The sequence below is a fragment of the Sphaerodactylus townsendi genome, linkage group LG03 (assembly GCF_021028975.2).
Source record: "Sphaerodactylus townsendi isolate TG3544 linkage group LG03, MPM_Stown_v2.3, whole genome shotgun sequence".
NCBI classification, from domain to species: Eukaryota; Metazoa; Chordata; class Lepidosauria; order Squamata; family Sphaerodactylidae; genus Sphaerodactylus; species Sphaerodactylus townsendi.
The window spans coordinates 171,082,578-171,094,897 of NC_059427.1; the positions used below are offsets into that span (position 1 = coordinate 171,082,578).

The window sequence follows — 12,320 nt, forward strand, 5'->3', positions numbered from 1 at the left end:
ATTTTTAAGGAAGCAACAACTGGATGGAAAACTTCTGGTGTCCTTTTACCGCTGTGCTGTAGAGAGTGTCTTAACCTACTGCATCTGTGTATGGTCTCTCCACAGTTGTTGCACAGTGCTGCATGCACACAGGAAAAGGCAGCCTCCAAAGGGTGAGGATCTCTACTGCACAAAGGATTATCGGCTGCCCCTCTTCCCTCCTTTGGAAGAAATCTACTCTTAATTCCCCGGAGCTTCCAATAAAGCCCAAAATATTCTTGAGGGAACCCGGCCTCATCCAGCTAACACTCTCTTTTTTTTTAAACTGTTACCATCTGGCAGACGATACAGGGCCCTCAGAACTAGGACAAAGAGGCTTAGAGACAGCTTCTACTCTAGAGCTGTGGCTATGCTAAACTCCGCTGCTTCATATTGATGTATTTGGGGCTGTGAAGGGATGGGTGGAGGAAGGGGAAAGTGAGGATGATGTATGAGTCTGAAATTGTATGCATCGAGGAATGCTGCTGTTAATTTCGTTGTGCGTGCACAATGACAATAAAATGCTTATGCTTATGCTTATGCTTATACAGAGAAACGAAAAGACAGAGGGAGGGAGGGAGGGAGCCCCTGGGGGATGGGGTGGGATATAAAACGAAGAAAGAAAGAAAGAAAGAAAGAAAGAAAGAAAGAAAGAAAGAAAGAAAGAAAGAAAGAAAGAAAGAAAGAAAGAAAGAAAGAAAGAAAGAAAGAAAGAAAGAAAGAAAGAAAGAAAGAAAGAAAGAAAGAAAGAAAGAAAGAAAGAAAGAAAGAAAGACAGAAAGACAGACAGACAGACAGACAGACAGACAGACAGACAGACAGACAGACAGACAGACAGACAGACAGACAGACAGACAGAAAAAGAAAAAAGAGCCAATGAACAGACAAGTTTATTAAATATCCCTGCTTACCTCTCGTGCAAATATGCGTTCTCGAACCCTCTGATATTCCTCTTCTCGCTCTTCTATGGATTTGCTCCTCCGTCCATCCTGCAATGGGATTCTGATCTAGATGGACAAACAGATTTTGGTTAAATCTTTTGCTATTTACTGAGGAAAAAGCACACAGTGAACAACTGTTTTACAGACACCCTAGAGCAGGCTGGAGGACAGACAGACACAACATAACAAAGGTGTAGCTTTATCATGTAAATTGCGCACGCTTAGAGAGTGACACCCCTTTGGGGAAGCTCAACTGGCATACCTTGTCCTTCTGGGATTAAGAGTGCCACACATGGCTTTCAGTGAGCTAATATAGGAGGAAACACTGTAAGGCGTCACTGTTGGTAAAAAGAATATTTGGCCTTCAAACTTCATAGCCAACTGACAAAAAAACCCACTTCAATCAATCCCTACTGTTCCCGAATGCACACTCCATATAACTAGGAGGTACACTATTGGCAAAATTGATTGCGGCCATTAACATTACAAGGAACATACACCACTGGGAACATCATGTTCCCATTGCAGCAGTTAGTTGTAGTTCTACATCATTCCACTACAATGAAAGGCCAACTTTGCCATTTTCCTTTCTTCATCCCCTACTGCAGTAAAACGTTAAAACATTAAAAGCAAAACTGCCCCAAAAGGACGAAGCAAGTGTGCTTTTAACTTCCTCGGTGAAATTGGCCTTGACCAAGAGATTAACGAAAGCTTAACTAATGTGATTAAACTAACTAAAGCCAGAAGCCCTATTTGTCTGTAAACCATTAAAAAAATCCCGCTAGACACTTTTTACAGATTAAAGCTTGTGCAAGAGCAATTCTTGCTTAAATCTACCAACACCAAGCACTTCTCTTTGGGTGATGACATGCATTCTTCCTTGCTATGTGGTTCTACGCTTCTGAAAGGACAAAGACACTGATGCAAAAGCTTGTTGCACCATATCAAGGGAAAGATCAACAAACTTATATGTCTGTACTTCCAAATACACAGTGAAAGAGAGTACAGCTTCTCTTACTGATCGTTGGGTTCCCCCTGTGTAGTCAACCCCGCAGGGTCGTCGCTAAGGAATAGGCGAGACGCGGAGGAGGTTTCATCTGGCGGAGAGCGTCAGCAACAGGAAGCGCGGGTTTTCGTGATCTTGACAACTCTCCCTGTGCTGGTCTCTCGCACCTTTTATTAGGGTTTCATTGTGGGCGTGTAAAGGAGGTGGGTAGGGAGATGAGCGGGAGACCGGGAGACCTGGAGATCATCATGTGATGCATGATCCTCACCTGGCTACGTCTGAGGAGAGAGGAAGCGTGCCGTCTGGAGCCTAATCCTCACCTGGGGAGCGAGAGACCATTGTCCCTAAGCCCGGTGACTGAGCCAGACGAGTTCATGACCCGTGACTCATAGGGGGATGAGGGAGTGGGGGTGCCGGTGCGACTCAAGCAAGGCCGTGGGAGGACCAGTGGCGTCCCAACGGTCTACCACGGTGCTGCTGGGGCAGCAGTGCATCACTACCTCTCCTCCTTTTTTACCTTTTAGAAAAAGGGGGACCGAAATGAAATCACTAAGAATTGTGATTTAAAGGGGACGCTTGTGTCTCCGCCATCTGGTCAAAGGCTGACCAAGCTGCTTGTGTAACATTGTGCAACTTGGCTGCGGTGGTAGGGGAAATTCCCAGGCTTCTTGCACACGTTACAGGCAATATTAGACACACACATTGAGGCACTAAACAAGATCCGATAACTTGAGGGCACACAATTAAACCAATGCAGAGCTGTGTACAATAACACTCGGCCATCCTCCCGGCGAAGAAAGCCAGGCTCCAGAGGGCTGACCACCAATGGGAACCAAAACATCATACTTGCGCTAGATTAGATACACAACTTCTTTGCAGCTCACGTACTTTCATATGAATCAATTCGGGAATTATCAAGAAGGAGATTAAAACAACACATATTATGTACATTCTGCACAACCTTGGTGATGTAATAACATATTGAAGTAATCAATGCAGCGCACGCATTGTCTAGGGTAAACGCTTGACGAAGTTCCTGCTGCACCTTCGGAGGCCAGGAGCCGTCCAGAGCAATGGAGGTGAATTGATGGGCTTCGCAAGGGCACAGGCCCAGCTCCGTGTGCCAATAGTCTTGGTAAGTTACAGGAAACAAGTCCGGGGGAGCTCCCACAAGGGAAGTTCTGCGAGGGGGGACCAGGCCTCCATGCCTTGGAGAGTGACGCACCGCCAGCTCGTTTCGACAGGAGGGATCGAAAGAGCAGAGCTGGAGCCGGGCGTATGCTGGCGGGCGTCCGGGCTCCACAGGGTGGAGCCTCTGGGGTACAGCAGTGAAGAGTCCCGCTTGCAGACAGACAGAGCTTAGGAAATGCAGCAATAACAAATAACATAACTTCAAAAACTAGGGCATGCAATAGAATTTACAACAACAAAACATGGCTAAACTTGATACATAGGCTGGATGATGGGCAGGAAGGAAGGCAAACCCGTGGTTGCATAATTGTCCAATGCATGGCTCTTGCTGTTTGACTACCAAAAAGCTACAGAAGCGATGACGTTAGAGTCCATGGATTTCTACTCAAAGAGCCGTAGGGAGGAAGCTACACTGATAGTCTTTAGCATTGCAGAGTTCAGTGATTCTCAGAACGAGCAAGGTTGTGAGAAGGCGTGTTTCCAGCGCAATTATTTCAAGCGGCTGAAAACAGCCCGGAGGAAGTTCCAAGGGTTAATCTATCAGGGGAATGTTACTAGCTGCAATTCCAAGTTTCAGCCATGAGAGCGGCAGAGAGGGAGAGAGAATGCGTGACTGTAGATTAGAGAATAGCGACACACAGCGTCAACCTTTGAGCCATAGCTGGCCCGAATGGCAGCCTGGAGTTCTCGCGATCTCCGTGGAAGAATGGGTGTACTGGTTCCAGAGAGGTCCCTCCCATCTTGGCCCAAGCTACCAAGACAGGAGGGTGATCAGGGCTCTCTCAACAGAGGCGGCCGAGGGTCGGGGATCCTCCAGGGGAGGCTAACTCGACTCCATCTCCGGGATGAGGGCACTGGCCTGGCATGTGCGAAGCCTGGACTCCTGTAATAGAAGAAGAGAAAAAAACAAGCGACGGCACCCCAGGAGTTTTAGCGTGCTGGCTGAGTTAATTAGTTCTTCTTATAGATGACAATGGGAAGAAGCCCGAGGCCTGAGTGGGGGGGGGCGGGCAATTTTTGATAGAGAATGAGAGAAGAGTACTTTGGATATGAGATACTGCTGGACGAAGGACAGCGATTGGAGTCCAATAGGGGAACTACTCCCCTTTTTTTCGTTGTTTGGCCAAACTTTTGCGTTGGGCTTTGCAGTTGGCCCATTCCGACAACGATGGCACTTGCAACATTCAAGAAGCGTTAAGAGATACAAGGCAGGAAATTGCCCGAAGAGGCTTAGGAGAAGGGAGAGGTCCATATCCAGGTGGGATGTTTGTTTGTAAAACAATCCCAATCACACCGTCCTAAGGTGTGGGTTTTTTACGAAAGCAACTTGAACAATTCACAATTATAGTCATACTCGTATATATAGCGTCTATAGGAAAGATATAGAGAAGATGCAAAGAAAACAGGTTCTTCTGGAAGCTTGAGGTTTTGATGGGACAGGAACAGAATTGAGAGGGGTTTGCAAAAGAAACCCTTTATCAGATCCTATAGATCTAGAGGTGGAAGTCGTCAAATGCCCATTAGAAAGAGGGAGGTGTGTTGTGTGTGCAGAAAGGAGAGGCCAGGAGCAGGAGGAAGGAGTTTGGAAGTCAGCTCACCCTTCCCTCCCGTAAAGAGGGGACAGCGGTTTGAGCTCAAACTTCCACTACCTTCACAGCGGAGGCCATGTAAGATAGAGTGTGGCTGAGAGACCCCCCATGGCACTATGCACTAGCCAGGAGCCCTCAGCAGAGAATGTCAGAGAGCATGAAAATGATTTTTATGGCTTCATAGCATGTAAACTTAGCTTCATGCGCCAATGTGGCAGTGTGGAGGCCTCAGATGGGGCTGAAGAAAAAGAGTTCATCAAGGAGAGGTTTGAGAGAAAGTTTTGAAGAAGGTTAAGGAAAAACTAAGATGGGAAGTGGCTTGGAAGCAGAGTCCCATCAGAGGTATCCAGGGGAGAACCGCCGCCCGCGAGGCACCATTGTGTCCGTTCACAAAGAGGCCGAGGATGCTGCAATGTGTGAAAGCCTTTCAAGGCATTGGCACACATATATCAGAAGGAGAAAAACTTTAATTGAAGCACAAGAGCATAGCTTAGAAGCAATGGAAAGAGTGATCCCCCCTATGAGGGGAAAACTTTGGGGAGTCTCTTGAAAGGGGGCAAGACATACAGAACATACACTAGGCATACAGAGCACATACTCTCAAAGTAGCGAGGAGGATTGCAGCAGCTACTGATTTGAGATTTGCTGCTCTCTCTGAGGTGCTGACTGATTTTGCTGCCACTGGGAGGCTTTGAGCTTAGAGAGCTTTGCACAGGCTCAGAAGGGCACTAGTGAGATCTGGGTTTGAACCTTACAGCTTCTGGAGGAGAGGCCAAGGGGGCTTCCTCTTCACGAAGGACTTTTGGCTTTAAGGCCGATTGTCGCGAGCATCTTCCCCTTTCCAGCTGCCTCATTGTGTCCTGCAACCAGGATGGCTGGGCTAAGTGGGCATTCTTGAGGAGGGGCTCAAAACGGCAGTCCCTCTTCCGTCAGCATTTCTCTTACTGCTGCAATTCAGTGACTGTGGACTCCTGCAGGGGATTTTGAAATCACGTGCCATTCTGGGGAGGCACTGGCGGGAGGTGCATGGCCAGAAACTTTGGAAGTAGAAGGGGCTAGCAGAGCAGGAAGTGCCCCTTATAGGACAGGTAGAGGGGGAGCTTGGTGCAAGCTAGAGATTTAGATTAGCTGAACTTCTAGATTAGAACCTCAAGTGAGAGAGCATAGAGGCAGGAGTGTTCCGGTGAACTTTGGCAGTTTCTGGCAGGATGTTTTATCCCATACTTGGATGGTGGATGGCTCCCTTGGTGCATGGGGTCGAGTGACCTCCTGGGATGGATGAACAACCCCTGTCTGGAAGCGGGCGGAAGCTTTGGCAAGACCAGCCTAATGGGCTCCGTGGGGATGGGATCACTATACTCAGCTGGAGCAGCCAAGATCTCATGCAAGGGGGGAGCTCCGAGGGGGGGGGGAAAGTGGGGGTTTGAGGAGGTCTGCCCGGATCTTGGTTCCGGGGCCTGGGGAGATGCACCCAGGCGCTGAGCCTCCCCAGCCGAGGCATTGGGAGCGCCCGGCCCTAGGCGAACTCTCCTGGGGGTCTTCGGCCCTCTGAGGGAGAGAGAGACCTCCTCCGTCAGGAGTTGTAGGCCTCCATGCCGAGACTGGCAGCTCTACAATTCCTCCCGAAATGTCCACTGGCTTGGCGCGCATATTGCAAACCTACTTTCGTCCTCGGGGAACTGCACCTCCCTCTTGCATGGCCCGGATGAGGGCGGCGACTAGAAGCGCTGGCTTGATGGGCGAAAGACCCGATATCCTGGCAGAGCTTTGAGCATGTCGGCCAGTGACTTCGGGAGTTCCTCCTTCCCTAGGCCCGTGATGCGGCTTTTGGCGGCACTCCAGCGGAGGCGTTCTCCTTGGCAAGGCGGCTTAAGGAGTTCGCCTCTGGAGCCTCCTCGATTTATCCAGCCTGCCTCTTGAGGGCCCTCCTGGAGCCTGTTCACAAACTCAGCATGCAGGGCTCTTTTTTGAGGCTTCTGCCGGGTGCTAGAAAAATCTTTGGGTTGGCTGTCCGGCATTAGGGGACTTTCAAAAACGCTTCTTGTAGAGCAGCATTCAGAGGCGATAGCCGTAGAGGGTGGCCACCGGGCAGGAACGATCTGATTGTTAGGGGTTACTGAAGGCATATCAAAGCCGTAAAGCTGAAGCCCGGCTGTGTAGAAAGAAGAGCGCTTCCGGAGGCGGCTGCCCTGCTAAAGCATTGCCGGGCGGAACTTCAGCTCTCCCAGATCAAGCAAATTGTGCAGGGCTCCAGGAGCATCTGCAGGAAGGGTGGTCTTCCAGTCAGTCTCGAACCATTAAGTGGTGGATTCCTCGCGACCGCCTCTAGCATGACTCTCAACACTTAGGGAGCTGGTGACTCCTACGATCCCGCGACCGCTTTCTTGAACTTCCAGGTGAGGATGTTATAGCTTAAAGGGCGGTGACTTCCATAACTCCGGGCCCAGAATGACGCCACCCTCCCCTCAGTATCTGTGAAGTGGGCTGCGGGGCACAATGCAAGAATCTCGCGGCATCGTCTTGCCGTCAGGGTTTCTTTCTTCTGCAGATCGTGGCCTAATGTACGTTCTGCGAGAGTTTCTGAAACCAAGGCCATGATACGCGATGGCTGACGGAGGTGCAGTGGCTTCGGAAAAAATGAAGGCGGAGCAAGGGGAGGGGGCGGCTGGAGCCGCGGGAGAGTTCTTGAATCTGGGTAGAAGGAATGAGGCCGAGGTGGGGGCAGAAGGAGGACGAGGCGTCCAATTTTAGTGGATAGAGAAAATTCCGGGACAGTTGAAATTGAAGGTGAAAGATCGAAGGAGGAGAGGCGGCCTACAGCAAAGGGAGCCATAGGGTCTGCAGGCTGATGCATGCGACAAAACATTGTCTCTCCACACGTCAGTTAGCAGCTGACATCGGACGCTACGCGAGGCTCTTGTGCGAAAAGTCGTCTCGATGTTTTCCCAGTCCTTAAGATTTAATGTCCCCCCCCTCTGGGTACCATGGACACTGAGCTTCAATCTCCTCGAATCCAATTTGCAGCAGCTCTCCCTTCTCTTTACAGGGGACCCTGCCGCATTTCGTTAACGCTTTCAGCGGATCTGGCCGTCGCGTGCTTGTCATGCAAGCCCTGCTTTTGCAAGCTCCCATACTCACCGGTGTTCTAAAGTCGGCCGAGAGGTAGTGTCACCTGGGGCGGCGTGTCTTCTGGAGATCGCTTCGATCCAGAAGGGACAGAAGCGATACCGAAACAGTGGTGAGTCCCTGGATGCGCTCGATCCAGCGGACTTCGGTATGCGCTGACCCTTCCCCAGGCTGACGGTGGCGAGCAGGGTGGAGGTCTCGAGGATTCCCGAGGTTGCCTCGGCACCAGCTTGTAGTCAACCCCAAGTAGGGTAAAATCAGCAAACCTAAGGAATAGGCGAGGCCCAGCGGAGGAGAGTTTCATCTGGCCGGAGAAAGCGTCAGCAACAGGAATATGGGTTTTACGTGATCTTGACAACCTCTTCCTGTGTGCTGGTCTCTCGCACCTTTATTAGGGGTTTCATTGGCAGAGGCGTGTAAAGGAGTGTGGGTAGGGAGATGGAGCCGGAGACCGGGAGACCTGGGAGATCATCTATGTGATGCATGAAGTCCTCACCTGGCTCACGTCGCGATCTTGAGGAGAGGAAAGGCCGTGGCTGTCTGGAGCCTAATCCTCACCGCAAGGGAGCAGAGACTCCATTGTCCCTGCGCCTCGATGACTAGAGCTTGCAGACAGTTCATGACCCGTGACTCATAGGGGGGGGATAGAATTGGAGGGGGTGCGGTGCGACCAGCAAGGCCGTAGGTCCATTGGCGTCCCAACGTTCTACCACGGTGCTGCTGGGTCAGCAGTGCATCACTACACCCCTGATTGTACTACATGGAGAACTGTGACTCATTCCTATGTCCGTAGGTTCTACAGAAGATGCAGGACAATTAGTATAATATTATAATATTTAGGACAGATTTCTAGAACATGTTGTGGCCCCAATTCTTGGAAGACTCTCCTGTTTTTTAAAAGTATCTGTAGTTGCAGTACGACATGGCTGATATGCCGTATTTGGGTAGAGTTTTCCATTGATTGTATACGACTCTTCAAAGGCCTATTAAGGAAGCCATCTCAAGCGCTTTTCTCAAAGCAGAAAATCCAGCACACAGACGGCCTAAGTAAATATTAATTTGGAAAGAGAATGGATCCATTTAATCAGGGCTGCCATGAAAACTTGTTCACCCCCACATCTCTCAATTTTTTTACATCAAAATAGGATCGTTCCCTACCTGTATCTTTTAACTAGTAATCCTAATCAGAGAAGAGCCTTCACACCTGCTCGCTTTAACGTCTTCCCCTCTGCTTTATTGCGTAGTAGATTTAACAACTTAGAAATGAGTAAAAGGGTGTGCTCTTGTAATGAACAACAAATTGAAAAATGGATACATCAATTGTTCTGCTGCCCTAAGTCCGCAAATATTAGATTAAAATATTCTAATATGTTTTCTATGATACCTAATGAAATGGATGCTTCATGCAGACTCCTTTTCTTACTGGACAATTCTGATCTCACAACTTGTGAATTGGTAGAAATATTTTTATTGGAAGTGATGTGTAACCAATAGTCTATATTTATGCCATATCTTTTGTATCTATATACAGCTTTTATTATAATTTTTGTATTTTTATATGATTTTATTCTATTTGTTTTATACCAAATAAAGGCTAAAGAAGAAAAAATAGTAATTTGCAAGTATACAAGCAAGATTCCTTCATCTCCATTTCTGACACACCTTCAATAATAATAATAATAATAATAATAATAATAGTAGTAGTAGTAGTAGTAGTAGTAGTAGTAGTAGTAGTAGTAGTAGTAGTTGTTGTTTGTTTGTTTGTTTGTTAAATTTAATAGACCGGCCTACCCCGAAGGACTCAGGGCGGTTTACAAAACAATAAACATTTGAATGCAGCAAATAGTTTCAATTAGAACAATAAATAAATTAAACATTAAAACACTAGCAGAAGTGATCTTCCACAATTAAAATAAGTAGATGATGTCCGGCATTAACCCCCCGGGAGGGGACTGGCCGATATTCAGTCAACAGATGACAAAGCTGTAAGGAGCAACAAAGAAGGCCGGGACAGAAGGATCTTGGACATTGGGACAGAAGGATCTTGGACAGAAGGATCTTGGACAATGGGACAGAAGGATCTTGGACATTTTGTCAGCAATCAGACAATAGCCAACAATTCCATTTAAAAATGCCATAGGATCAACTGTGATCAACTGCGATCAACTGCACTGAGAGGACCTGGACTTTATGGCACATGACCCAAGTTTCGTCTGCATCATTAGAGCCAAGAAAAAAATGGCAGATACTGGATAGTGTATGGGTATAGGACAGTGGTGGCAAACCTTTGGCACTCCAGATGTTATGGACTACAATTCCCATCAGCCCCTACCAGCACTGCCAATTGACCATGCTGGCAGGGGCTGATGGGAATTGTAGTCCATAACATCTGGAGTGCCAAAGGTTCGCCACCACGGGTATAGGAGCTTCCATAGTGCCCAGGGTTTTTTTTCCATTGCAGCCATCCTGGTGTAGTGGTTAAGAGCAGGTGCACTCTAATCTGGAGAACCGGGTTTGATTCCTCGGTCCGCCACTTGAGCTGTGGAGGCTTATCTGGTGTACCAGATTAGTTTGTGCACTCCAACACATATCAGCTGGGTGACCTTGGACTAGTCACAATTCTTTGGCGCTCTCTCAGCGCCACCCATCTCCGTTGCATTGCAGAGGCCAACCTGTTGAGCTGCTCTGGGACCACTGCTTTTGGTAAGGGCCTGCTACTAGGACACATACATAGTGTGCGAGGGTGGCATGCCCCCTGCTTCTCTTTGTGCACAGGCTGAGAGATGCAGGCAGTTAATTGAAGACGAGGAACAGCAGTGGCGAAGTGGTTAAGACCAGGTGTACTCTAATCTGGAGAACTGGGTTTGATTCCCCGCTCTGCCGCCTGAGCTGTGGAGGCTTATCTGGGGAATTCAGATTAGCCTGTACACGCCAACATATGTCAGCTGGGTGACCTGGGGCTAGTCGCAACTCTACGGAGCTCCCTCTGCCCCACCTACCTCACAGGGTGTTTGTTGTGAGGGTGGAAGGGACAGGAGATTGTAAGCCCCTTTGAGTCTCCTTACAGGAGAGAAAGGGAGGATATAAATCCAGCTCTTCTTCTTTATCTTTTGAAGCATTCTCTTCTTGGGGGGAACGGGGGGGGGGGGCGATAAAGCAAAAGGCAAGGAAAAGACAAGATCTCAGGAAAACTAAAAACAAGCAGTCAGAATCCCAAGTAGGCAAAAGAACCAAAAGAAAGCCTCTTGAGAGCTTGAGCACAGTTGCCATTTTTGCGAGTAGCACGGTAACAAATTATGCCCCTTGCCCCTTAATCACCTGATTATCATCTCGATCCATGCTGGTGTCGTCTCGCTTTAGGATGAACCTCTGCGGAAACTCAGAGCTCTTCTCGTCTTTGATGTGTTCTGAGAACCTCTGTTCAGGGCTGTGGAAAAGACCCAAACCAACCTTTCATCAGGAGGGGCAGTGGAAACTTGGGACAGTGAGTTCTGCATGCTGAGCCAGAAAAATTTAAGCAGGGCAAGAACCCATGAGAGATGCAGCTTCTCACAAGTTCTGCCCCACATGCAACAGAAGCAGTGGCCGTTTCCGCACGGCCCAAATACGACGCCTTAGGGACGGCGGCACCGTTCACACAGGCGGCGCTGCTGAAACGCAGCAGTGCCGACCTGGCTTCCCTCCACCTCCCCCAGAGCAGCGTCAGGCCGCCCCCCAAAACCTCCCTCCTGGAGGGAGGTTTTTTAAAAACAGCGTGTTCCCGCCAGCGCGGTGCAAATGGCATCGCCGGGAACACGCTGTTTTCCCCGCCCGCCCCCTCACCTCGTCATCCTGCGTCGCTCTGCCGGACTGCTGAGATCCTCCCTCGCTGTCCTCCGACCCCTGGAGGTCGGAGGGCAGCGTGGGCAGGTCTTAGTAGTCCAGCAGGGCTGGCATGCAAGACCGCACCTGAAGTGAGGATAATGTGGGGACGGGAAGAGGGTAGCCTCCGTCTTGAGGAGCCACCTCTCCCGCGGCTTCAGCCCCCCCCTGTAGAACCGGGCCGCTCAAGCATCGGGAGCTGTCGCATGGACGGCTCTCCACCGGCAGGATTCCTGTCTGAGGAGCTGAGGAGCTGTTGGGTTAGAAGTGGCAGCTTCTGGATCTATGATATGGGCCACTCACTGACTTTAGCCCAGCAGGACTATAACAGTGTCTGGGTCATGTCTTTGCTTTGTCTGGGCAACAGAGAGTTTCAGCCTGCCTGGCTTTTATACAGATAGGCATTTGCTTCTTTGAGAGCCAGCACAGTGTAGTGGTTAAGAGCAGAGAACTCGAATCTGGAGAACGAGGTTTGACTCTCCGCTACCTCATTGGAAGCCTGCTAGGTGACCTTGGGCCCCTCACAGTTCTCTCAGAACTCTTTCAGCCCAAACTAGCTTACAAGGTGTCCGCTGAGGGGAGAGGAAG

The 12,320-nt window shown here is 49.4% G+C and overlaps 1 protein-coding gene across 1 annotated transcript in view; it reads right to left on the reverse strand.

The window, feature by feature from the left end:
- Positions 1-12,320, reverse strand: part of LOC125428025 (R3H domain-containing protein 2-like) — a 113,072-nt gene that overhangs the window by 66,594 nt on the left and 34,158 nt on the right. Inside the window, exons 7-8 of the mRNA XM_048487600.1 lie at positions 11,190-11,298; positions 930-1,025 (exon numbers count right to left, since the gene is read on the reverse strand). Coding sequence (XP_048343557.1) covers positions 930-1,025; positions 11,190-11,298 — 205 coding nt within the window. The remainder of the gene's footprint in view (positions 1-929; positions 1,026-11,189; positions 11,299-12,320) is intronic.